The sequence below is a fragment of the Ahaetulla prasina genome, chromosome 6 (assembly GCF_028640845.1).
Source record: "Ahaetulla prasina isolate Xishuangbanna chromosome 6, ASM2864084v1, whole genome shotgun sequence".
In the NCBI taxonomy this organism is placed as follows: Eukaryota; Metazoa; Chordata; class Lepidosauria; order Squamata; family Colubridae; genus Ahaetulla; species Ahaetulla prasina.
In genome coordinates, this window is record NC_080544.1 from 42,772,865 (window position 1) to 42,800,563 (window position 27,699).

Genomic DNA, 27,699 nt, shown 5'->3' on the forward strand with positions numbered 1-27,699 from the left:
TATCACTTTACCTCTGCAAATTTTCACTCAAATAATGCATCACTGGAGCTGTATATAATTACTATATTACACATATATGAGAAATATAACATTAATTGAAGAAGTTTTGCAATCAGTCAAGAAAGGCACCATTATACAGTAATCAAATAATTTGCATTTTTATAATTTGAATATATAAAGACTATCAAAATAAATCAGACTAACTCTTTTATCAAATCATCTTCCTAACTTTTTCTATAAATGAATTTTGTTATCAATTTAATTTAAAAAATACCATCTGAACATGAAAAATAATGCTTTGTTACAGAAGACTAACATGGGAAAGACACGGTTCTGTAAGTGATCGTTGCTATTTGAGGGTAGATATTTGATGTCTGGCTTTGACATGGCCAGACTCTGAAATGGTATATCCTGTAGAACAGCAAACTGTCAGCTCTGGCGTGCCCAACGGCCCGGAGCTGCCATTCGGGGGGGGAATGGCCATCGCTACAGCCGCAGAGGACAAGGGCCCTGCATGCTACCTTGCCAGCTACTGAGGACTTGAGACGGAGGGCAAGGAGTCATTCAATCAGGAAGAGAGCGACAACACTTCATCACGACTCTCACTGCTGTCCTCTTTCAATCCCAGAGCCGGCTGTTAAGCTCATAGCCAGGATTGAGCAGCGTGTTCCAAAGAAACCCACATAAACACTTCCCCCTTAAGAGAAGGCTTTAATAATTATAATGACTAGAGTAGACTTTCCCTTTAAGAGACTGACTTTAATAATTAGAGTTACTGGAGTAGAATTTCCCTTTTAAAGGACTGACTGTCATACTTACAGTTAGAGTAGAACACATTAACCATGCTTCTGGGTCACAAGGGCAGGGTAGGTGTTGGGGATTGGATAATGAAGGCTGGGTTCGCTGTGTATTGTATAAAAGGTGATGGGAATCCCGGGCAGGCAGCCCTAACAATAATTCCTTCTAGGAGTGTCAGTGAGTACCAAGAATAAAGAGGCAGCAGTAAACCTGGTTTGTTTGTGTCCTTCAATTTTTGATCAGTTTGGAACCTGACACAGCCTGCCTCAGAGAGCACTTGGAGTGATTTGGCTGCAGAGCCTGTGGAGCAACTGGAACCAGTAGAAGATGAAGGGTTTGATCTAAGGCCTTCTCCCAATTCAACAGCAGGTAGTGCTGAGTGAAAAAGAGGACAGGTCTGTGCAGCTCTGCTCTGTGAGCCAAGGGTGTTCCCACTGGTGGCTGTTTGCACCTGCTGGGATTAAATTTTAGGGTCATGACTAGCAAGCGATCCTTAACTGGGAACAGCCATTCTATTTATTTGAACCTTGGTCTATTACGTCCTGAATTCTTCCCTGTGGAAACTCCATGCTTATAGCTAGAAATATTAAATAAGATTAAGATTCTCCAAAAATTACCAATCAGGAGATCCATTACTATCAAATAAGTCTATCCCAATACTGCCCATGTAAATAGATAAACTAAAGAATAGAATAGAATAGAATAGAATAGAATAGAATAGAATAGAATAGAATAGAATAGAATAGAATAGAATAGAATAGAATTCTTTATCGGCCAAGTGTGATTGGACACACAAGGAATTTGTCTTGGTGCATACGCTCTCAGTGTACATAGAAGAAAAGATACATTCATCAAGAATCATAAGGTACTACACTTAATGATAATAATAGGGAACAGTCAATATAAATCTTAAGGATACCAGCAAAAAGGTTGCAGTCATACAGTCATAAGTGGGAGGAGATGGGTGATAGGAACGATGACAAGATTAATAGAAGATTAATAAAGACCAATCTCATAAACATTGGCTTGTGTTGTACATAGGTTTTCAGGGAATATCAACTAGGGAAATTAAACTTTAACACTGATGGTTTACTTAACTAAAGTATCTTAATATTTTATAACAAAACATAGGGGGAAATGCAAATCAAGCTTTTGATGTCTCTCATTATTTCTCTTATCATTTGGGTTACCACAATATTCATAATTAGAAAATAAATTTTAGACTTCATTTTTTCTGCACACTAATATTTACATTCAAAATCATACAATATTTTTAAGCCCCAAAACTTACCCTTTTCCTTCAACTATTGCTTCTTTAAGTTGTATATAGGAAGAAGGAAATATGCCCTTTTAAATAAGAAAAATAAATGTATTACTAGTTAATTACAACATGCCTAGTAGAGTTTTTAATTATAATCTTTTTCTAGTGATCCATTTTAGAACATAAACACCACCGGAACAAATGGTCCAAATAATAAGAAATATAGTCTGAAATATCAGGAGAATCTAAAATAAGACCATTCCAAATGTTGGTCTATGTTAATCCATTAGACTATCTTCCTAATTTTTGGATGATCTGTGAAAAGTGTTCAATTTCTTTAAAAAAAACAACAACAATCTTACTGAGTCTTTGGACATAATTGTAAAGAATGTTTCATTGATAGTAGCCAGTTTTAGAAGCTAGTAATAGTTTAGCTCCAAAAAATTTGCGGTAGTCCTAAACAGCGAGCCCAAACAAACCTTGTATCCATCAACTTTCCTTTTGCTATGTATGTAGGGAAAGAGTTTGGAATTTTTATTTCCACTTTAAGTTACCTACTGTTGAATTGATGTAGTGCAACACAGAATAAAAGCTTTTATCACATTGACAAGCCTTCATTCCATAAACTCTCCCTCCTTATACTTAAAAACTGTAAGTTATCTTCTAATATATTTTAATAATTATCTAATTTAAGAAGGAAGCAATTTCAATTAAACATTTACACTGAAACCCAGAACTTCAAATTATTTTTAAAGCAAAACATAGGTGCAAATAAAGGCTAAATCAGTCTTACTTGTTTTTGAAGAGAGATGTAAAATATAATGAATCTAATCTACTACTTTTCAAGAAGTAAAGACAACAAATTCATGTTATTTATTTGTTTGAAAAAAAAGTAATGTTAAAATAGCATTAGCCAATTAAAAGTTTTATTTCATCAACATTTCTGCTTTAATCTAAAAAGTTTCAGACTACAATAAAACACTTTGGAGGTTACTATAAATGCCTATGCTTTTTTTAAAAGTGATGTCATTAATACAGAAACAAAATACTTACTTTTTTTGATTTTTTCCTCAAAGTATAACCTCTGTACCAACCTAAAAAATAAAATGTCTTAAGTTTTATAACTAATTGGAAAATAAAAATGCCCATATATATTATCATTCATAATTGTGATGTATCTTTGTAATATAAGAGCATTTTATTAATAGTTATTAATTTTCTGGTTTCTGGTTTCTTACCGAAAAAGTATAGATTGACAAGTATATGAGAAAATTCCTTTATTATAAATTAAATTATTCAACATAATTTTATTCAATATAAACATAAAAAGATTAAACTTCACCTTTCCAAGGACAATAATCCCACTAGCATTTGCCTACAACCTAGTAGAAAACTAATGATGGCAGTATATATTAATATATCATGTGACATGTCGTTAAAACTTAAAACACCATATAATTTCAAGGTTCCTCATAAATTCAGGTAAGAACATTAAGCCAAGCAAGTCCAACCCACAGCCCATGGGCCATACACAGTCCTGGGCAGCTAGTAATCAGCCTCACAAGATCATAATTTTTTAACATTATTATATGATTAGGCAAGCCAAAAGATTAGATACCCCTGCATTAAGCCTTATATCCCTTGAAGAAATAACATTCTCACTGTATCTTAGACTGCAAGTTCCACAGCAATTTTCCCCAATCTAGATTCATATAGTGAAGGCTACACGTCCTTTTAATTCCAACAAGAAGAAATCCAAATTAGGATGATTGTCCTACATTTTTTTTACATAAATGCATTCTCAATCAGAAAAAAGTACTGGATCACTGTGATCAATATCCATTCAAATTTTTATATGGTTTGTTTTTACACTGCTTCAGAAAACTTCCATACCTTGAGCATCAACATCTATATTCATTTCTCATTAGGTAGACAGTTCCATTTCCATTAAAGCAAAGCCTAAAATAATTGAGATGGGCGTTGGTACTTACCTGAGACGCATCTTCTAGTTCAGTGGAGACAGCAGTCAGAGTGGGTGGAGCTCCTCTGTTCAGATTGGATAACTGAGTCTGTTGAAGCTGAAAGTCCCGCCCCTTGCTGCTGGGAACCCCAGATTTTGATGAAGGCGAGAAAAACCAGACTCAATGCGTCGTGGAAAATAGAGAAACAAATTTTATTATCCAAAACAAACAAACAAAAGAGGATCCAGACCGAAATAGGGAGGGGCTGACTGCTGTCTCCACTGAACTAGAAGGTGCGTCTCAGGTAAGTACCAACGCCCCTTCTCCGTTATGGTGGAGACAGCAGTCAGAGTGGGACATACCAAAGCCTAGTGTCCCTAACTACGGGAGGGATCGGTCTGGACAGATTCAACCTCAGATACAAGTACCTGCTGCAGCACCCTACGGCCAAAGGCAGCTTCAGCCGAAGCATACTTGTCCACTCTGTAGTGTCTAATAAACGGAGAGGGCGACGACCAGGTGGCTGCCCTGCATATCTCTGGCAAGGATGCCTGAGTAGACCAGGCCGCTGAGGTAGCTGCACTGCGAGTGGAATGCGCTGTTAAACGCGGGGGCCTAGGCAGGGATCTCATCTCGTAAGCCTTAGCTATCGTATGCCTAATCCATCTGCCTATAGTGGACGATGTCACTTTACGCCCTAAAGAAACAGGAAGGAAAGACACAAACAAGGACTCTGTTCTCCTTAACTCTGCTGTTCTCTTAATGTAAATTCTCAAAGCTCTTCGAACATCTAAAGTATGCCAACGGCGCTCTAACCCGTGGACTGGGTGAGGGCAAAAATTAGGCAAATTAAGTTCCTGCATGCGATGGAAAACTGAATTTACTTTAGGAATGAATGAAGGATCCAAACGGAGCACTACTCGATCCGGATGGAAAACACAAAGATCACTGCGGACAGAGAGGGCAGCTAATTCTGAAATCCTTCTGGCAGAGGTGATAGCCACCAAAAAGGCAACCTTACAAGTTAATAGCCTCAGAGAGGTAGACCTCAATGGCTCATAAGGAGGCCCTGTTAGGGAATTTAGGACCAGCGAAAGATCCCAAGTGGGATATCTGTGGACCACGGGAGGACATAAATTTTTGGCCCCTTTGAAAAACCTCCTGATAGAAGGATGTTGAGACAAGGAAGTCAGTGGATCACAGGATAAAACCGTGGAAATAGCTGCTACCTGTCTACGAAGTGTGTTGGGAGCTAACCCCTTGTCTAACCCTTCCTGCAAAAATTCCAATATATGCAAAATGGAAACCCGGAGTGGAGAAACCCCCGCCCTTTGACACCCGGAACAAAAAGCCCGCCAAGAGGCTGAGTAAATGCGCTCAGTGGAAGGCCTCCGGGACGCTAACATAGTCCGGATAAGCCTGGCAGACATATTGTTGTGTCTTGCCCGCCCTCAGAGCAGCCGGGGCCTTCTTACCTGCTCCCCAACACTGAGGAATGTATGCCTTCCGGCCCAAGTCCTGGCTCCATGCCCCCACAAACTGCAGAAGAAGGAGCATCTCCCTGCCCCAGCCCTGACTCCATGCCCAGGCAAACGGAGCAGCTAGACCCCTCCCCCTCCTCCACAGCAGGTGAGCCTGAGGAGGGTTTACTCCCAAGAACAGCTGATTGGAGTGACCCTCGCATCAGAAGATTGGAGAGGCGGAGGCAACAGAGGAAAGGGAGGGGCAGGCCTTAATGAGTGCTGAGTCATGGAGCCACACCCCATGGCCTATATAAAGGAGCTACTTTCTGGCAGTCTCTGAGTCAGGCAAAAGTCAAACTTATCTTGCTGAAGTCACTTACTGGTCTCCTGCCTGCTCTGAGGACTTTGCTAGGACTTTGGGCAGAGCTGCAGAGGCAAGCCTGATTCGGATTTCCCGGACCCAGCCGTCAGCGGAGGAGTGGGACACGACACATATTGTCTCTTCTCATGGCGCCCCGCTCAAGCGCCAGGCGGTCAACTGGAGCCATAGAGGATCTGGATAAACCAGAGCCCCTTGAGATAACGACACTCTGCTGACAGCGACTTGAGATCTGCGAACCAAGACCTCTGAGGCCAGTGAGGGGCGATTAAGATGACCTCTGCCTGTTCCTCCAGAATCCGACGGACCACTCTCGGGATGATTGAGAGAGGCGGGAACACGTAGAGTAACCCCTCTGGCCATGGACTGCGAAGAGCATTGACTCCCTCTGCTAGATGATCTGGAAACCTGGCAAAGAAACGAGGAAGCTGCGTGTTCTGCCGTGTTGCGAACATGTCCACTACTGGAGTGCCAAATCGACGTGAGAGGTCGTTGAACAGATCTGGATGCAGACGCCACTCCGCCTGGTCGATGACTTGACGACTGAGCCAGTCTGCCTGAATATTGGACACCCCTGAGATGTGTTCTGCAGTCAAGGACAGAAGATTCCGTTCTGCCCACAGGAATAGGGTCCTTGCTTCCTTCATCAAGGACTTGGATCTGGTGCCCCCTTGTCGGTTGACATGAGCCTTGGCTGTGATATTGTCCGTGAGCACCAGTACATGCTTGCCTAATAGATGGTTCTGGAAAAAACAAAGAGCTAGATAAATAGCCCGTAGCTCTAGCCGGTTGATAGCGTTCAGTGATGGACCAGCTCCCTTGAGCCACCAGCGATTTGAGGTGTGCACCCCAACCGAAAAGACTGGCATCCGTAGTTACCACCAAACGATGAGGCTCGTGCAAAGGAGATCCCTTGGAAATCGCTGATGATAACCACCAGAAGAAGGACTTGCGAACCTCCTTGGGCAGTAGGACTTTGAAAGTGGAATTGCCTGTGCCCGCTCTTTGGAATGGCAACAGGAACCACTGGAGGTCTCTAGTATGAAATCTCGCCCATGGAATGATGGAAATGGTTGAAATCATCTTTCCCAGGAGTTGGGATAATGACAGCAAGGAAACTCTGCTTTCCTTTATTAAAGAACCAGCTAAAGATCTTAAACTACTCTGTCTCTCCTGAGATAAAGAGACTCTACCTAATATGGAATCAATATTTGCTCCTAAGTGAAGTAAACAGGTTGAGGGGGTCAAATGACTTTTCTCTATATTAATAGAGAAGCCATGTAAAGAAAGAGTCTGAACTACAATCTGTAAATCCCTTCTGGCCATTGACTCTGACGATGATAAAATTAAAATATCATCCAAATAACAATAAAGTCGAATAGGTATGGACCTAAGATGAGCTGCCATAGCAGCCAAGATCTTGGTGAAAACCCTCGGGGCAGAAGACAACCCAAAGGGCAGTGCCCTATATTGATAGTGAACCCCCTTATAACAAAACCGGAGAAACTTCCTATGATCCGGGAAAATAGGGATATGAAGATAAGCTTCAGTGAGGTCTATGGAAGTGAGGAAGTCGCCCTTCCGAACGCCATCTAGAATCGAACGAAGAGAGTGCATTTTAAACTTATGATAAACAATAAAACGATTTAGTCTCTTGAGGTCTAAAATGGGCCTCCAGCCCCCCGAAGATTTGGGAACTAGGAACAAAAGAGAATAAAACCCATGTCCCCTTTGCCTTACGGGAACTGGTTGAATAGCCCTAATCTCCATTAAATGCTTAACTGCTGCCGCCATATGGACCGTTTATCCCTGTTCCTAGATACCGGACAGCGAATGAAAAATCTTTGGAAGGAAACAAATTCCAGAGACAAACCGTATCGAATTGTATTCTTAACCCAATTATCAGAAGTAGTGAACTCCCATTGATCCGCAAAATGGGCTAACCTGCCCCCTATGGGAGGACTAGCAATGCACCTATCGATGACGCCGGAATGGACGACTTCCTCCTCCACGAAAGGGCCGCTTGGAAGGAAAGGGCCTACCCCGTGAAACTCTATCATGACCTCCTCTTTGTCTAGGAGCCCAGGACCCCTGGAACTTGGAAGAACCAGCCCCCCATTCAGAACCTCGAAAGGAAGATTGACGAGAAAGGGAGTAAATCTGGCTTCCCCTCTGCGATAGACTGAAGGTAATATCTTTCTTTTGTCTTTAGTCTCGACCAATAGAGGGTCCAACGCAGCACCAAAAAGTAGCTCCCCTGCGAAGGGAGCCGATGCCAGCCTCCATTTGTGGCGGGCATCCGCCTGCCAATGTCTAAGCCAGAGTAAGCGTCGAGCCGTCAAAGCTGAAGCCATGGATTTGGAAACAAAACGTATGGCATGTAAAGTGGCATTCGAAAATTGAACAGCTGCAATTATCTTATTCAGGTCCTGGTGGATACGAGTATCCTCTGCTGGAAGTTTATCCTGTAATTGTCTGAGCCACAACAAGGTGGACCTATTAAAGAAAGATGCTGAAGAAGCCGACCGGATTGCCCAAGCTGCACCTAGATGAGCTCTCTGCAGGACTTGCTCCGCCCATCTATCCTCTGGACGAAGGTTCTCTTCAGGCTGGCCCGGAATGGATGAGGAAGATGCCAGAGCTGCAACTGGACCATCTACAGTGGGTGTCTGTAGAGCTGAAGCTAATTTGGGGTCCACATTGAAGAAACGTTTGTCTGCTGAGGAAGGAACCGTAGAAGAACCAGGGGCTGTCCACTGGCGTTTGATTACGTCCATGAAAAGTGGGGTGCTGGAATAGAATCCGAACTTGGTCAGGTTCAGAAAAAAGAATGTCAGATGCACCCTTGGAGGATGATGCCACAGGTTGATCCGAGGAAGAACTCAATTGAGCCACATTCTTTGCCTTGAAAAGCAAGGACTTAAAAAGACTAGGAGGAAAAAGACCAGTAAATGCCGGCTGGTCAGGTAATAACCCTTCATCTTCAGACAGGTCAGGATCTCCCCTTTCTAATCCCTCCAAAAGAGAGGGATGGCTAGTTACTGAGTGGGTAGGCGAGACTGTACCCAGCTGTGACTGCATTTCCTCCTCTTCAGGATCCTCCTCCCTCACTGATAGCCTTGAATGGGACAAGGAAGCCCTCTCAGATATCTGCATGCCCGATAAAAGGGTCCTTTGAATCGTCTGTTCAATGATTGCCTGAATATGTGGCGAAACAGGCAAAAGAGGCTCTGCCCCCTGACCAACAACGTGGGTTGCAGTAGAAGGAACTATCTGAGAAAACTCCTCAGGAGACTCAATAACTGGTGCATCAACTGTATGAGAAACTGGAGGAAGGGATCCCCCCCATAATGCGTCTGTAGGAATATCCACTGGGCAACATTGTAAGGAAGCTTGACCAGGAGAGGTAGAAATAATACCCTCTCGAACCCAGCAGAAGTACTGGGTTCTGGATTGGCCATTGAAGAAGAGGGTAAATTAGAGACTGCCCTACTACATATTCTCTGCTCATCCCTCAGAGATGCTTTAGACGACTTACTGCGGCCTGAAGTAGGTGGGGCCTTGGTTTTCTGCTTGGAAACACGGCTGCACTTTGCAATAGGGGCCTTGGGAGAGACCCCTCCTGATGGACCTTGCTCCTCCGGCAATGGAGACCCCTGGCGTTTGTTGGATTTTGCCAAGGCCTTAGGCATGATGAAATATTAAGTTTCTAGACCTCAATAAGGCCAAAGAATCACTTCTCCTCTTTTTTTTTTTAAATTCAAAATGGCGGCCGCCAATAGAGAGAGGGAGAAACTGACTATTAAAGTCCGAACTGGAGGAGAACTGCAGCTGAAATAATGAGAGCACAAAGCTCCACGCCCAAATTAGCCCCTAACTCCGCCTAATGTAAACTTCAGGACTAATCTTCTGAAGACTCACTCCAAATGTGCTCAAAATGGCCACCGGAGTTTGGATAGGGGAGGGATGGAGTGAGCACTAAGCTCTAAGCGTCTCCTTCCGCAGCTGCAATAAGCAATCCATTTAAACTGTTTTGGGCGGGAAAAATCAGATTGCGCGAAATAGGAGACGGAGGGCTGGGTAAATTGCAGGCTACCCTGTGGGAGCGGAAACCAAACTCCTCAGCGATCATAATTAAAGCCGGGCGGCAAACTAATCCAAACAATTTCTATACCGCCCAGCAAGCCCTCGGCAGTGCTAGAAGCTGCCCCAACGATACTGGGAGTGAATAACTCCACTCATCCAATCCCTGCTGGCTTCGGGGGCGCTAAAAACCCCACCAAAAATATCCTGGAACGCCTGCAGCTCAACAGGATTGAAGCAGAAGTAATAATCACTTCTGCAGCCAGCGGAGAAAAAATAAGAAAAATGTTACTCACAAGTATGTATCCTGCAAGTCAGGCAGGGAGATCACAAGTATGTATCCTGCAAGTCAGGCAGGGAGAAATCCACAACGCAACCGTCCAGGCTGAACAACTGAGTCAAAATCTGGGGTTCCCAGCAGCAAGGGGCGGGACTTTCAGCTTCAACAGACTCAGTTATCCAATCTGAACAGAGGAGCTCCACCCACTCTGACTGCTGTCTCCACCATAACGGAGAATTCTCCATTCTCCTGTTTGTTTATATCAGTCGTCTCCAACCTCCAGCTCTGCAGACTGGCGGGGGCAGGTGGGGTGCTTTTGTATGTGTGCTGCTTGGCACTGGGACACAGATCAGGGGCTCGGGACCCTTGTTTATAGCAAGTTATTTAAAATCTACACAGGTTGTATACTGACATATTTTGCTCAAAAATAAATGTGTTACCCAATCTAGATTCTACTTCTACTTTCCTCATATCTTTCTGCATGAATAAGTTCTTTCCCTCTCCCAATTTTAATTCTACAGTCGTACCCGAGATATTTTTCAGATTGCCTTCATAACTATATATTGTAGTATAATTTCAGTGTATTAAAACTTTTTTCACATTTGGGGAAACAACATGCCGTACTCTAGAAATAAAATGGTAATGTCTCATTTACTATGTCCCAATCTGCAACACATCTGCAAGTGATCAGCATCATGTGTTTTTATTGCTAACAAGCCCATTCTGGTTTAGGATGAGTTTTTAATTAAAATAAAATCTCAAAAACAATAATCATTCAGAATCACGGTGCTATGTCAGACAAATTGGAAGATCTTTCACACAAAATATATCCAGTCAGCACGGATTTGGCAGGAAATTTTGACTGCAAACTGTTACATATGCCAGGCTAAGGCTCAGGGAGTTCAAAAAAATGAGGGTTTACTGTATTTGGGGCCCATTCTGTAATTATTGCTACAGTTTTTGAAATTTGCTTGCTGTTTCATTTCTATTTTCTCCCTCTATCTCTGATTTTATCCTTTTATCTTTTTCCTTCCAATATTTTTATCTTTTCATTCCCTTCTCTTTCCTTTATTCCTTTTTAATTTGTTGCTTCTTGATAGGAATTCCACATTTAATATATTGTCTTTAGTTTTCTCTGTCATGACTCAGGCTCAGGACTCAGATTCTGAATCTGAAGAAGCTACTCAAGCTAAACCGGTGGAATGTCAGTCTCAGGAGACACCAAGCCAATAATCACATAAGGCTGATTATTACAGGCACCATCCGGACAACTTGAGCAGTCAGGTGAGGATGATGTACTGCCTTCCAGTCTGTCACCCAGCCAGCAAGTAGAGAGGAGAGAAGAGACTTTTCATAAGGCTATTTGTCAAGCAAGGGAGTAACTCTCTGAAGCAGTTTGCTCAGCCCGTTTTAAGAAGCATGTCTGACATATGTTCCATTTCTGAAAATAATCTGATCTTTAGTTCTTGTTTGACATTTTTGTAAATTCTCTTCATATAATTCTGACCTTTCTATTGGCTGACAAACAATGACTTAGCTCTCAGAACCTTGGACTTAATCTGGACTATTCTCCTGTGCATTCCTATTAAAAGCAATTTTTAAAGCAAGCTGCTGTCAGAAATTATATTCTGGTTTGCATGCTTTTGCTATCTCTTGACTTGTAGAAGATGATCAGGCTGAGCCTGAGGGAGAGGTGCAACGCATCACTAGTCATGAGTCCCTTCGTGCCCACAAAGGTCTAAATCCAGTTCACCTTGAATTCCTTATTTATCACCAAATTGCTTTAACTGTTAGTAGTTCAGATTCTTGTAGAGAGCTTAAGCTTGCAATAAATCTTTATTCCCATTTGAACTGTCTGGATCTCCTGATTTCTCTGGTGCTTGACATGAATTTAAGTAAACTGTGAACCTTCATAGCAATTGTGTTTGAGTGGGTACTTGAAAACAGAAACAAGACACTCTTCTTCCTTTTATTGCCACTCACTAAGCTTGGCTACAGTACTACTGCAGGTGGAAGGCAAATAGGGAAGAGAGAACTTTTGTTCTGTAATCTAACGGTTATCTTAAATATCAACACATCAACTGATTTATTTTAGAGTACTTTAGCAAGAGGGTTTCTATTAAAATAAAATCTCAAAACAATAATCATTCAGAATCACGGTGCTATGTCAGACAAATTGGAAGATCTTTCACACAAAATATATCCAGTCAGCACGGATTTGGCAGGAAATTTTGACTGCAAACTGTTACATATGCCAGGCTAAGGCTCAGGGAGTTCAAAAAAATGAGGGTTTACTGTATTTGGGGCCCATTCTGTAATTATTGCTACAGTTTTTGAAATTTGCTTGCTGTTTCATTTCTATTTTCTCCCTCTATCTCTGATTTTATCCTTTTATCTTTTTCCTTCCAATATTTTTATCTTTTCATTCCTTCTCTTTCCTTTATTCCTTTTTAATTTGTTGCTTCTTGATAGGAATTCCACATTTAATATATTGTCTTTAGTTTTCTCTGTCATGACTCAGGCTCAGGACTCAGATTCTGAATCTGAAGAAGCTACTCAAGCTAAACCGGTGGAATGTCAGTCTCAGGAGACACCAAGCCAATAATCACATAAGGCTGATTATTACAGGCACCATCCGGACAACTTGAGCAGTCAGGTGAGGATGATGTACTGCCTTCCAGTCTGTCACCCAGCCAGCAAGTAGAGAGGAGAGAAGAGACTTTTCATAAGGCTATTTGTCAAGCAAGGGAGTAACTCTCTGAAGCAGTTTGCTCAGCCCGTTTTAAGAAGCATGTCTGACATATGTTCCATTTCTGAAAATAATCTGATCTTTAGTTCTTGTTTGACATTTTTGTAAATTCTCTTCATATAATTCTGACCTTTCTATTGGCTGACAAACAATGACTTAGCTCTCAGAACCTTGGACTTAATCTGGACTATTCTCCTGTGCATTCCTATTAAAAGCAATTTTTAAAGCAAGCTGCTGTCAGAAATTATATTCTGGTTTGCATGCTTTTGCTATCTCTTGACTTGTAGAAGATGATCAGGCTGAGCCTGAGGGAGAGGTGCAACGCATCACTAGTCATGAGTCCCTTCGTGCCCACAAAAGGTCTAAATCCAGTTCACCTTGAATTCCTTATTTATCACCAAATTTCTTTAACTGTTAGTAGTTCAGATTCTTGTAGAGAGCTTAAGCTTGCAATAAATCTTTATTCCCATTTGAACTGTCTGGATCTCCTGATTTCTCTGGTGCTTGACATGAATTTAAGTAAACTGTGAACCTTCATAGCAATTGTGTTTGAGTGGGTACTTGAAAACAGAAACAAGACACTCTTCTTCCTTTTATTGCCACTCACTAAGCTTGGCTACAGTACTACTGCAGGTGGAAGGCAAATAGGGAAGAGAGAACTTTTGTTCTGTAATCTAACGGTTATCTTAAATATCAACACATCAACTGATTTATTTTAGAGTACTTTAGCAAGAGGGTTTCTATTAAAATAGAATGAACAAGCTATCCTTCTCTTGAAAATATATTTACTTGTTGAAATATTAAGGAACGGGGTCAAAATTGCTAATATAAATCATATACAGTACATATTAGCAAACTATATTTGCTAATAAAGATGTACTATATTCAGTACAATCACAGTAATTGGTGATATTAGGATGAATACATATGTGGATTTAAATAAATAGTGGTTTAATGTTATACATCTCAGCATATGCCAAGGAATCATTATGATATTGCCAGAATATTATCTTAATCCTATAACAATCCCCTTTTCCTCACAGAAAAGTTCCTAGTGCTATCAGTCTTACTAAACACTAACATTATGGTTATCAGAATTAACTGGAAGTACAGCTGAGAAAGAATATATTTTCTCACAGCCCTAGACTGCCTTCCTCTTATTTCACACAAAATAATGTATCACACACACAAAAAAAAAAACCTGAGACATAGTCTCTATTATATGTACCTATATAAATTAATCGATTCCAGAAACTCAGATGTGCATTATAAATGGGAATTCTATATATGAATCAACTATATCCAACCACTGACTGAAGCAAGTAACTAAATTACTTACCTTTATTAAAGGATAAATAATTTATTATGGCAAATAACTACTTTACTACATGTTACAAACCAGTATCAATTTCAATTTTGCATACAGATGATTTTTTTAAGAAGGACGTCATGATTTAACCATAGTCTGTGATGTAACTTCCATATTGAGATTATGATTCCATTTTTTCAAGTGTTTAAATCCATATATAAATGACTGACATACAACCAGTTAAATCTCATCAAGCTAAATTACTAAAATAATTCATCCCTTCAACATTAAAATATGTATAGGCCTCACAGAACCATGTAATTCATAATTTCACTAAATATCATTTAAAATAATTCTTAATGTATTCAACTGGGACAAACCTTTAGCACGAACATTTTCTCAAGTGCCGAGATCTTCAAAAGCATAACTAACCAAAATTAATGGTTGTAATTTTCCTGCTTTAAGCATATTTAAATATTTCTAAATATTTAGCTATCAGTTAATATTTAGTTATGCAGGAAGCAAAACCATACCAAAAATATTAAAAAAGACATTCCTTAATTATCAGTTGATACCACAGCTGACATTAAAAAAACCTGCATGCATGGATTGTCCTTTCAAGATAGGAAAGTATTATTGTGAATAAGTTTATCATCTTGATTAAATACCATATATTAAAGTTGACTTACAAATATTTTATTAACTAATCAATAAAGAGAAAAATATTACATAATTAAAAACATTAATGTTAGCTAGAATTATTAAATAAGATTAAGATTCTCCAAAAATTACCAATCAGTAGATCCATTACTATCAAATTACTCTATCATATTTTATCAACTATCAACCCCGTCTGACAAATAATATTCAAGCATCACTTAGATCAGATAATATACAGTTCAGCTTCAACAAAAGCTGCATTATTTCTCTAGATTAAATGAACATTTCTAGTACTCGATCTGAAAAAAAAGATGCATAAATGGCTGTTTCCTAAATAAACTATTAAAATTAGTAATGTTTATTACTTGAATTCAAAATCCTCGTGAAATAATAAATATCATTACATTTTAAATGTGTACATTTTCAGTTGTGGTTTTTACTGCTATATGCCACCTAAAGTAATTGTGTATTAGTTGGATGGCCATTTAAAGTTGTTTAATGAATAGTAAAAGTTTATTTAGAAAACAGTCATTTCTTCTTCTTGACTAATGCATTTGGCATTTATTTTATGTTATGCTAACATGTAGGCATGAATTACAAAGAAATGAATTGCAAGTGTTTTATCAGATTGGCAAATTTAACTTTAAAGCTCCACCTAAATTGAAAAGTGAATAATTCTGCAAATAATGTAAAATACATATAGCATCCCAAAGCCAGTCCAAAAGAGTAATACTTTTTCAGAAAATAGAATATACTACTTTAATGTTATAGAGACAATACTCAGAAAATTAAATCCTCAAGCAGACCTTAAGAATAGAAGGGAACGTTGTCTTACCTGAACGTCCCTTCTTAGAGAGGGGAAAACGGCCGTCAGGACTGGGTATTTTCTCCTGGTTGCTGATTGGACCGAGTCTTTTAATTTGTTGTTTGTTGTCCCCGCCTCCTCCCATTTCCCTCCAGCTTTTTCGGCGAGGATCCGACCGTCGTGGTGAACTGTAATGAGAGAGAATTAGTGCCCTCCCACCCCTTAACCCCAATTAGACAGTCGCCTTGGGTGGGGCTGACGGCCGCTTTTCCCTCTCAAAGAGGGGACGTCCAGGTAAGACAACGTTCCCTTCTCCCTGTCGGGGAAAACGGCCGTCAGGACTGGGACATACCAAAGCCCAATGTCTTACCGGGAGGGTTGAAGGCGGTCTGTCATTGTTGATGAGACAAAACCGTTTGCAGGACACGCCTGCCAAACGCCGCGTCAGCCGGCGTAGGAATCCACCTTATAGTGCGAGCGAGCGAAGAGGGAGTGGACCACGTCGCCGCTCTGCAGATCTCATCGATTGATGCCTGGCGCTCAAGCGGCAGAAGAAGCCGCGCTTCTGGTCGAATGTGCCGTAATATTACGCGGCACCGGCAGAGATTGACTTTCATATGCTGTGGCGATGGCCGCCCTGATCCATCTAGCCAGAACCGATTTGGTCACCTTCTGACCCAGCGAAAGTGGTTGGAACGATACGAAAAGGGCCTCTGTTTTGCGGAAGGTTGATGTCCGATCAATGTAAATCTTCAATGCCCTCCGTACGTCCAGAGTATGCCACACTTTTTCCAAATGGTGCTTGGGATTTGGGCAGAAATTAGGCAACACCACTTCTTGTGCCCTATGGAATTGAGAGTTCACTTTTGGTAGGAAAGTAGGATCCAGACGTAGAACCACCTTATCGTTGAAGAAAGAACAGAGGTCCTGACGAATTGACAGGGCCGACAATTCCGAAATCCTGCGGGCCGAGGTGATGGCTATCAGAAAGGCGACTTTCAGCGACAGAAAGCGAAGAGAGGAATCTCTGAGTGGTTCAAACGGCGTCTTCGTCAGAGCGTTGAGCACCGCGTTTAACCTCCAAGATGGAAAACGGTGGACCACGGGCGGATTGACATTAGTAGCCCCCCGGAGAAACTGTTGAATGAGAGGCTCTTTTGACAGGGGTAAAAGAGAACCACATCGAAGTACTGAGGAAAGTGCCGCTATCTGCCTCTTGAGAGTATTGGTCGCCAGCCCGGAATCGAGACCTCGCTGGAGAAAGGCCAGAATGTCTAGTACTGAAGCCATGGAGGATACTAAATTTTGAGATGAACACCAACTATCAAACGTGCGCCACGTGGCCTCATAAATTCTTTTGGTAGAGTCTCGGCGAGAGGCCAGCATGGTGGGAACGGCCTGAGGAGGAACCCTTGCCTTAGTTAAGATGCTCCGCTCAATCTCCACACGGCTAAGCGTAGCCACTGCGGTTCGGGATGTTGGATTGGTCCCTGGCTGAGTGACACCCGGTCGTCCGGGATTCTCCATGGTTCCCGGATTGAGAGAGTCATTAGATCCGCAAACCAGGGTCTCCTGGGCCAAAAGGGGGCGACCAAGATTAACTCTGCCTTCTCCGTGAGGAGCTTCCTTATTACCCTGGGAATCAGTGGAATCGGTGGGAAGGCATATAGGAGGCCCCGAGGCCAGCTGCTGCGGAGAGCATCCACTGACTCCGCTCCACGCGAGGGGAACCTCGAAAAAAACCGAGGCACTTGATTGTTCGTTTCGGAGGAGAACAAGTCCACTAGGGGAAGCCCGAAACGGGACGATAACTCGCGGAAATTCGCTGGGGACAAGGCCCATTCTCCCTGGCTGATAGTCTGACGGCTGAGGGAGTCCGCTTTGCAATTGTCCGTCCCCGCGATATGTTCTGCCTTCAACGACCGCAGGTGGGACTCGGCCCAACGACCGAGGGAGAGAGTCTCTGTCATCAACCTGCGAGAGTGAGTGCCACCCCACCTGTTTATATGCGCTTTCGCCGTCATGTTGTCCGTGAGAACGAGGACATTCCTGTCGCGGATAAGATCCTTGAATGCCAGAAGTGCCAGACGGATGCCAAGGAGCTCCAGAAAGTTGATGCCATGACTGACTTCCGCGTGGGACCACGTGCCCTGGGCTAGGTGTTGCTCGAGATGTGCTCCCCAGCCCGACAGACTGGCATCGGTGGTAATCACGTCCCTCACTGGGTCCCTGAAGACCGAGCCCCTGGCTACCACCTCTGGAGTCCACCAAGCCAACGAGTCGGCTACCTCCCGTGGAAGACTCACCCGTCGCCTGGAAGAACTGCACCGTTTCCTCTGATGTGGCAAGAGGAACCATTGAAGAGGCCGACTGTGGAGGCGAGACCACGGGACAATATCGTATGATGACACCATTTTCCCTAGGAGCTGGGACAGTTGTTCTAAGGAAACCGACCGCGAGATCCTAGCTGTGCTGGCCAACTCGGCTAAGCTAACCTGACGTTCAGCTGACAGGAAAACCCTCGAGCTTTGTGAATCAATTTGTGCACCCAAATGAACAATGGAGGTAGAAGGGATAAGATGACTCTTATCCCAGTTGATCGAGAACCCGTGAGATTGCAATGCTTCAATGGTTAGAGAGATATCCCTATTTGCCTGTTCCTTAGATGTAGACAGAATGAGAATATCATCTAGGTAAGCTTGAAGCCTAACAGGAATGCCCCGAATGTAGGCAATAAGCGCCGCCATGACTTTGGTGAAGACCCTGGGGGCCGATGATAACCCGAAGGGTAGGGCCCTGTATTGATAGTGAGAGCCATTGAAGCAAAACCTGAGGAACCTACGGTGATCTCGTCTAATGGGAATATGCAAATAGGCTTCCGTTAAATCAATGGAGGCCATGAAGTCCCCCTGCCTAATGCACTCCAGGATGGAACGTAAAGAGTGCATTTTGAAGCGATGGTATACAATAAATTTATTTAGGGCTTTAAGGTCTAGAATAGCCCTCCAGCCACCCGACGGTTTGCTTACCACAAAGAGTCTAGAATAGAAACCCTGTTTCTGTTGGTCCAAGGGGACCCTCTGAATAGCCCGGATAGACAGCAAATGGGAGACCGCAGATTCCACGAGGGAAGCACTAATGCTCCGGAAGGCAACCGGGCAGGGAACGAAAACCGTCGGGGGAGTGGAGAGGAATTCTAAGGCCAGTCCGTGTCGAATTGTATCCCGGACCCACCTGTCCGAAGTAGACGAGTCCCATTGGGATGAGAAATAAGCCAGCCGGCCTCCAATGGGAAGATCTGATGGAAGGTTACTTGAAACGGTTGTACGGTTTGCCTCGTCCCCCCCGGAATGGTTTACGGGTAGTGAATTTGGCCCCTGTTCTAACCTGATCGTTCCGCTGGGAGCTGCCTCTGAACGGTGGAAATCTTTGCCGACGAAATCCCGACCCTCCGAATTCCTGGGCACGAAAGGAAGAAGAAGAGGAAGAAGCCTGGGAGGGCGAGGGACGAAAATAGGGCTGTTGTCGTAGATCCCCCCGTCGGGATAAAGATGGTAACACTTTCTTCTTGTCCTTGGTTTCCACCAGGATTGGATCTAAGGAGGCACCGAACAAGTGCGAGCCTGCGTAGGGGGAGGAAGCTAGGCGCCATTTATTTCTGGTGTCAGCCCGCCAGTGGCGTAGCCATAGGAGCCTGCGGGATGTGACCGTAGATCCGATAGACTTGGCTGAAAAGCGGGCCGCGTTCAGTGTCGAATCCGCGGAGAATTCTAAGGCTGCAATTACCTTGTTAAGGTCCTGATGAGCCCTCACATCTGATGTTGGTAACCGGCTCTGATGCTGTTTGAGCCACATAATAGCTGCTCTATTAAAAAATGAAGATGCGATGGATGACCTGACGGCCCAAGCTGAAGCTTGATGGGATTTGACCAAGGATTGGTCCGCTCTCTTGTCCTCAGGGCGAAGGGCCTCGTTCTCGGGACCCGTGACATGGGAGGATGTTGTTAGGGCCACTATTGGGGCGTCCACCGTGGGCACCTGCAATATGTTTTCAAGGTCTGGCGCACAATTATAAAATTTTTTGTCCGTGGCATTAGGGTTAGAGCCCGAACTTGGATGGGACCACTGCCGTTGGACAACGTCCACGAACATCTTAGGTGCCGGGATAGTCTCTGCTGGCACCGTGGGTTCCACGAACAAGTTAGTAGAAGTACTAGGTAGGGCTAGAGGATCTGCTGAGGGAGCCGCACTGCCCCCAAGGCCAGTGGTTGCCAGGGCTTTGAACAGAAGGGAACGGAACAGGTGTGGTTTAAAAAGCCCCACAAATGACGGCTGATCCGGCCCCAAGCCCTCATCCTCTGACAAATTGTCTCCTGCATCTTCTTCCTCTGACACCGAGGCCAGACTACCTTCCTCAATGGATTTTTCCCTTTGAGGACTGGCTCTGGTGGGTGCCGAACTAGGAGTATCGCCCCGTTTTTTCCCACTGTGGGACTTGGCCGAGGAAGATGGAGCCGCCTCTCGGTGAAGGGAGTGAGCTAACTCTTGACGTATGGCCTGCCGAATCATTAATCCAAAGGATTCAGGCAGTTGAAACACTGGCATCTGTGGCAACCTGGCTTCTGTGAGTTGCACGGGAGGCCCGACTTCTTGACTTACACCTGCTGGTTGGGCCGGAGGGACCTCCGTATAACTTTGGAGCTCCAGCTCGGAAAGAGTGCGGAACAACGGAGTTGATCCAGCTTGGCCCATGGGCAAGGGGGAATCCCTGTCAGGGGACCAGGAACCAGACCCCTGCATTGGCTGGGAAAATGGATCTGGAGCTGGGAGAGTAGGGAGGCCCGCCCTGTTATGCTTTTCCCTCCCCTTTGGTGAAGGGGACCTATAAGCCCTCTTGGAGGCCTTAGAAAAAACTTTTTCTAGAGCCTTATGGCGCCTCTCCTCTGCCCTCGCCCCCTTGCTGGCCTTGGTGCGAAGTGCCTTCCGACCCCTGGGTGGGGAAGCCTGGGATACTGAAGAGGGGCCCTCCCCCGGAGAATCCTGTCCTGCATCCTCCTGAGGTGAAACAGGCCGGTCTGCCTGAATATCAATGGCGTCCGCCATTTTGGAATGTTTTCCCGCCAAAATTATGGCCGCTGCGGCCTACTCACGGTTTCGCTGGGACTGCTGTAGTTCTAGGCCGACAACGCCCCGCTGTCTAGCTGGCGATTGCTGCGCTTCAAGCGGGAGGCGTAAGAAAGGCTCTCTCTCCTTTATTTTTATTTTGTTATTTCTCTCCCTGGGCCGAGCTCGTTACTCTGGGAATCAGTTCTGCTGACCGCCGCTTGCTTGAAGATGCGAAGGCCCCGGCCTGACGATCTGCTTCTATCCCCCTCGCGCGCTTCTAGCGCCAAAAAAGGAGCTGCCCAATGCAAGGGCGGACGAGCCGCTCGCCTGGCGGAGTTAGGCAGGCCTGTAAAGTTCTGAGCCTTGTAGTGCGAGGGGGAGTGAGGCCGAGGAGGGAGAGAGAGAGAGAGAGAGAGCCGCCGGTCTGGGGTGCTGCGTGGAACCGCCCGAGAGCCTCTCCGATTTCTTTTCGGCTCTTGCGGCTTTAAGCGCGTCGGGGACCCGCCCGTGAGCACTTTCCACGGCCCTCCAAGCGACGAAATTGCCGATGAAGCCCTCCGCGGGCTAGGGAGCTTGCCCTCTGCTCCCGTTGAGCCACGCCAATAAATTGTAAAAAAAAATAAAAATAAAAATAAAAATAAAAATTTTAAGGAAGGGAGGAAAAAAATAAAAATAAAATAAAGAATAACTGCCCAAAGGGCGCCAAAATGAAAGAACAAACAACCCTGCGAGCCCCAAAGCTTGAATATCAAGCCTGAGGAAAACGCAAACACGTTCGGTCCGTAGCCAACCGAGTCGAAAAAGCTGGAGGGAAATGGGAGGAGGCGGGGACAACAAACAACAAATTAAAAGACTCGGTCCAATCAGCAACCAGGAGAAAATACCCAGTCCTGACGGCCGTTTTCCCCGACAGGGAGAATTAGACTTATATACCGCTTTGTAGTGCTCGGAAGGTTGGAAGGCTGAGTCAACCTTGAGCTGGTCAGGATGAAACTCCTGGCTGTGAGCAGAGTGAGTCTACAATACTGCATTCTAACCACTGCCCATCATGGTTCATAATAGCAAACAACTTCTTTGCTTTAGAGAAGTTCAGACATTAAGATTGCACAGTGCTATCTTAAAACAGTTGATATTTGACAACTTCTATAAAACTAAAAACTTTTCTGTACTTTAACAGCCTGATTTGAGCTTAATTCTGCATTCAGCTTTTTTTAGATTAATGCACAATCTACTTGTCTCTCTTAAAATAGAGAGGAAGGGAATTCTGAGTATGACTTCTAAACCCAAGTAGTTCATTCACCCAAAGTTTATCTAGCTAATTTCAAAAAGCCAGGTTAGATCAGAATACAAGTAGAATAGGATACATCAAGAAATACTGGGCCTATAAGCTAGAATGAGAAGTTGAAAATATATAAGGTAATGGCAAAACACTGCCACACTATTTAAAAAAAAACATATGACATGTCATATCCACAAAGTCATGAGTTGAGCTAAAACACAAAATATTTTTCTCTTATTGTACTTTTTAAATAGTATAAAGAAATAATTAAATTAAAACAGAGTTGCATAGGTCCGCTTATGCACCTAAAAGTTGACACATCCTTCCATCCTTCCAAGATTGGTAAAATGAGGACCCAGATTGTTGGGGGCAATATGCTGACTCTGTAAACCACTTAGAGAGGGCTGTAAAAGTACTGTGAAGCAGTATATAAATCTAAATGCTATTACTATAAGACCATTAGAATAACATAGAATCCAAGTGTAAAACATCATTCAGAATCTAATTTATGCTGCCACCCACAACTATCATTATCCAACAATGAAGCTTGACCTTTAGAAAAAAAAATATTAAATGAAAGTGGAAATACATATAATTTGCCACTGAAAAGACACATTACTATGTATATTATAAGCAAGCAGTTTTTCATAGCTTACACAGTACTGTAGCAGTGGTGGGTTGCTACCTATTTGCCCCGGATCAGGCGAACTAGTAGTGGCAGTGGTGGGAGGCTCTGCCCACCCACCCGGACACTTCTGTGCATGCCCATGAGTGAACTGGTAGCAACAGTTTTGAAACCCGCCCCTGTACTGTATCAGTGGAAACATCTTCCATTTATGTCTAAAAGTTAGAGAAAAAGGAGTAAAGGAAGAGCAAGCAAATGTATATATTGATGAGAAAGAAAATAATTACAGCAAGAGCTTACTGGGAAGGGGTAGTAGGGTAGTAGGAGAGAATTGATAACATTGTTAAAGGAGTGCAGCATTGTATTTGTAGATTCAAGGAGACTGAAAACATAATGCATTCAAAGGTAGGCAAGCACAGCCGGATGCAAGAGAAAGAATGATTGCCTCCTATCTTACTGTACTGAAAATTCCTGGGTACAAATCCCTATTCAAAAATGGAGATTTTAATTTGGCAAATCACTTTCACCTTAACTGATTTCACAGAGCTGCTAAGAAAACAAAATGGAAAGGGCTCTGTATACATTTCATTAATTAAAGATCTCACAATAGTAAAGATTCCTGCTGCTTTAATTTATGATGAAGAAAATGCATATAAAAGGTTATTTCTGAAATAGCTGATCACCATGTAAAAGCATTGCTAGATTTTTTTTTACAAAGGAATATAAGTAATTTAGAAGATAAGTATCTTTTATATTTTCAGCATTTAAGATGGATTTTATTTATTATCTGCAAGGGTACCAAGAACATCTATCACCTTTCTAACTCCTTAACAGATACCACCAGAGATCCATACAAATTAAGGTACACAAACATTAACCTTGGGGTTTTTTTCCAGAAAAAGAAAAAAAGACATTTGCATCCCACAAAGGTTATTCATCTATTATAACATGCCTGTTTAATGTGTAGTGACTGTTAATTTTAGTGCCTATTTAAATGTTTCAATATTTCATTACGTCTCAAAATAGAACTGGTTTTCCAAAATAGCAAGACACACTAAGCCAAAATGCTAATAATAATGATTGCGAGAATAATGATTAGGAAAGAAACATTTATTCCACTTGCCTTCATGTGTTTCCAGTATGTGCATGGTGTCTCCTATTTGTAGTGACAGCTCATCTGGACCCCGGGCATCATAATTATAGAATGCTAAAAGGAAAAAGAAGAAAAAATGGTCATTATTTTAGCATTTTAAAAAATGCCAGAAAGAAAAACACCAAATGAGCAAAACCTTTAGACACACACACACATACTTTATAGTCATTATTTTGCTGACATGGTTGAAAGCACTTTAACCAAATCAAAGTCCCTTAAACATTTATTTATTGAATTTATATACTGCCCATTTCACTACCTAAACAACTTCGTAAAACGAAGTTTAACAAAAGCAAAGTATAATGAAGTTGTACGTATCCGTCCTGGGTAATGCTGTGGTTGCACTGCCCAGAGCACACTTAGCAGATAATGTGAAATAGGCCCATGGCCACCATGGTAGTCATGAACTCTCTAGCTGTTTCCAAGATTCACCCTAGAGATGGCAAATTGAAGTCCACAACCAATCCTGAGCTGGCCTCCAGCAGCAGCATAGCTTCAAAAACAGGATTTCACACCAACGATTTGTGGAGCAGCATTACTGAAGATTAACAGAGATTCCCAAATGACTGCTGCCGTGCCCCTCCTGCCCTGAGATCTTGGCTGGTGTCATACACACAGTCCAGCTGGACACATTTCAGAGAGGAGATATACTGACAGTATATCAAGCTTAACATTTTGTATAGATGAATTCAGCCTAATATACTAACAGTGACTCTTATATATGTTTAATATATAATATATATTATTATATATTATAATATATATTATATATGTTTAATATATATGGCAATCCTTATGATTTATATTGATATATTGACCATCAATTGTGTTGTAAATGTTGTAGCTTGATGAACGTATCTTTTCTTTTATGTACACTGACAGCATATGCACCAAGACAAATTCCTTGTGTGTCCAATCACACTTGGCCAATAAAAATTCTATTCTATTCTATTCTATTCTATTTATACAAAAATAAGTTCTATCAAGTATCAGGTAAATAGATATGTGAGATCGAATTTGGGTCGGTCACCTGGACCAGAGATTTACTCCTGAGGTACGTATATTTGCCTTCATTCGTGAAACAGATATGTATTTCCACTAGAAAGTATCAATTTTTGTTAATACTTTCACTGAAAACAATGTATGAAAAGTATGTAATAGAAATTAATCTAGTAACTACAAAATGGACCTTGGTAATCTGGAACATCTCTCCCTCTACACTTTCCTTCATTTGAGGCTCATTCAGTTATATTTGATTTGGATTACTTTACTGCTAGAAGCTTATGTGTGCATATATATTCCTAGCATTCAGACACGAGGATTATTCCCACTTTCAAGAAAAATGCCACTCTCAAAGAATTTATGGTAGTAGCATTGACACAGAGGGCTCCTTCTTGTTCTTTACCTAGTTTCATCTTTTAAAAAATTGAGGGGGGGGAGCCATTAGATTTGAGAATGTTACTAATATGTCTCATCAGAATGCTAAATCCTTGTCACTTAATTCCAAGTAAGAACCAGATGATCTTGAATGCTGCCCAAATTATCTAACAGGCTGGATCAGCATGATGAAATTGAAATTAAATCCAGGCAACAATGGACAGCTGATCAATATAAAGCAAGGCTAGGGGATTGCAGTTTAGCTTGTTCTCAACTAAGATCATACATCATGATATTGTGAAAATTACTGTTTCTCAGGGCAGGTGTTCATTAGGCCTATATGAAACAAACAAAATGTGAAAAAGTTACAATATTTATGTAGTTACTTACCAAACACATCTAAATTATATTAAAGTAACCAAAATATCTTTACAATTCCCAAGGCATGTCACAACGTTAGCACCCTAACATTTGGAAATCGAAAGCTGAAAAATTTGACATGTCCTAGATCAATAATCAACAGTCACCTTTATGACTGACTGATTCTAGGCTAAATTGTAGAAGTAAGAATTAATAATTACAACAACAGCAACAACAACAATTCTCTATGATTGTAGGATTTTTTTAAATTATAGAAGTGCTAAGAAAAAGCTGAAAGATGTATAAATTGGTACAATATAAATAAATAACTTTTATATCTATCACACATCCATAACAAAACTGACAGTATAATGCTTCAATGTGACTTGTAGACTCCAACATAAAATATTGAATAATAAATGAGTCAGTATAAACAGACATATTTGACTGAGATTCTAGATTATGTTTATGCAGGTATCTCTCTGTACAGTTCTATTGAATGCTTAATGGGTCTACTTTTTTGTACAAAGCAACTATGTTCAAAACATCAAAATCTGTAATATTTTAAGCTTGAAATTATCATATCAATATTTTGAAACTGATCATGGAGAGATTCAACCTAGGAATAAGGAGAAATTTTCTGACAGTGAGAACAATCAACCAATGGAACAGCTTGCCTTGACATGTTGTGGGTGCTTCATCACTGGAAGCTTTCAAGAAGAGACTAGACAGCCAATTGTCAGAAATTGTATAGGGCCTCCTGCTTGAGGAGGACGTTGGACTAGATGACCTACAAGGCCCCTTCCAACTGTTATTCTGTATTCTATTCTGTACTTCTGGATGCCAGTTTTCGTTAGGAAAGAACTACAGAATGTACACTGTAGGGAAGATGACTATTACTAGAGATTAATCACAATAACTTGATTAAATTACTTTGGGACCAGTTTCAGTCAGTTTGAGGGCCTATCCTCAAGAGATACCCTAGATCTCTGCTCTGTGGACTGCCATGGGGTTCTCTCTCTCGGTCTCTCTCTTCTCCATTCAACATCTACACAAAACTGTTGAGTGAGGTCATCCAACAGCATGTGGTTCAGAATCATCAGTAATGATAACCAATTATTTATTTCAACTCCAGGCCAGGCAAGTAGGACTCTCAACATCCAACCCCTACACCTGCAAGTTGTGTCAAACTAGATAGGAGAAACAATATCCTACTAGCATCTCTACCTAGACCAGGTAGTCAGTACAGGTAGATCCCAATTTACGACAACTTATTCAAGGATTGTTCAAGCAGTGTTGAATGAAGCAATTTATGACTAATTCCCAAAGATGGATTCCCCTAACCCTGGCAACACTGGAATTTTTTCCAAATTATCTAGGGTGATTTGTTTCACCAAATTAATTTGCTCATCACCAAATGCTTCTCTAAATTGGTCAGAGACAAAGCTTTCCATCCCATATTTCTGGCAAATATTTAAAATCCAATGTACATGCTGACATTCTATGCTAATCGTGCTTAAGTTTGCAGGTTTCATGGTTGATGGCCATGTGTCTTTATATGGTTATCAAAGAACTTCTAAAATTTTGATTAACTTTTTGATAATTATCCAGTACTGGTTCATCATCCTCAATAATAGGTAGGGTCATTTGGCTCCAACCTTCTCTTTCTACCTTGTCTGGAAGAAATTTTGGTATGGAAGGCTACTTCTATATCCAATAGTGATCACATATACCAACCAATTGGCTTCTGAAGTGAGACACAACCCATTATCAAGCCTTAATTCTCTCTAATATAAACACATTTGTAGTATTTTTTAAATAAACAGGTTATCTAAGAAAAATGAGAATAAACAAAGCATAAAAGTCTGCTTCTTGGAAAAACAACTTCAAAGGTATATACAATGAATACAAAATATTCAGAAGATAAAAACCTTCTATGGATAGTTTTTGACAGCATTCATCTTCATTTTCTTAATGGCTTTTTTAAAAAGCTACGTCAGCATTTTCTCCAGTCATTCTCTTCAATTCCTCTTTCTTATCTTCTCACAAAA

General features: G+C 42.0%; 1 protein-coding gene across 6 annotated transcripts in view; it reads right to left on the reverse strand.

Moving 5' to 3' along the window:
* DOCK1 (dedicator of cytokinesis 1) overlaps nt 1–27,699 on the reverse strand; it is a 513,270-nt gene that overhangs the window by 438,410 nt on the left and 47,161 nt on the right. For 4 of the 6 annotated variants that reach the window (XM_058189019.1, XM_058189020.1, XM_058189022.1 and 1 more), the window contains 3 exons: nt 23,882–23,965; nt 3,113–3,153; nt 2,090–2,145 (listed from right to left, as the gene is read on the reverse strand). In XM_058189019.1, coding sequence (XP_058045002.1) covers nt 2,090–2,145; nt 3,113–3,153; nt 23,882–23,965 — 181 coding nt within the window. Of the gene's footprint in view, nt 1–2,089; nt 2,146–3,112; nt 3,154–4,050; nt 5,613–23,881; nt 23,966–27,579; nt 27,601–27,699 lie in introns of those variants that run through there. The other 2 variants (XM_058189023.1, XM_058189025.1) reach the window with 2 other exon arrangements.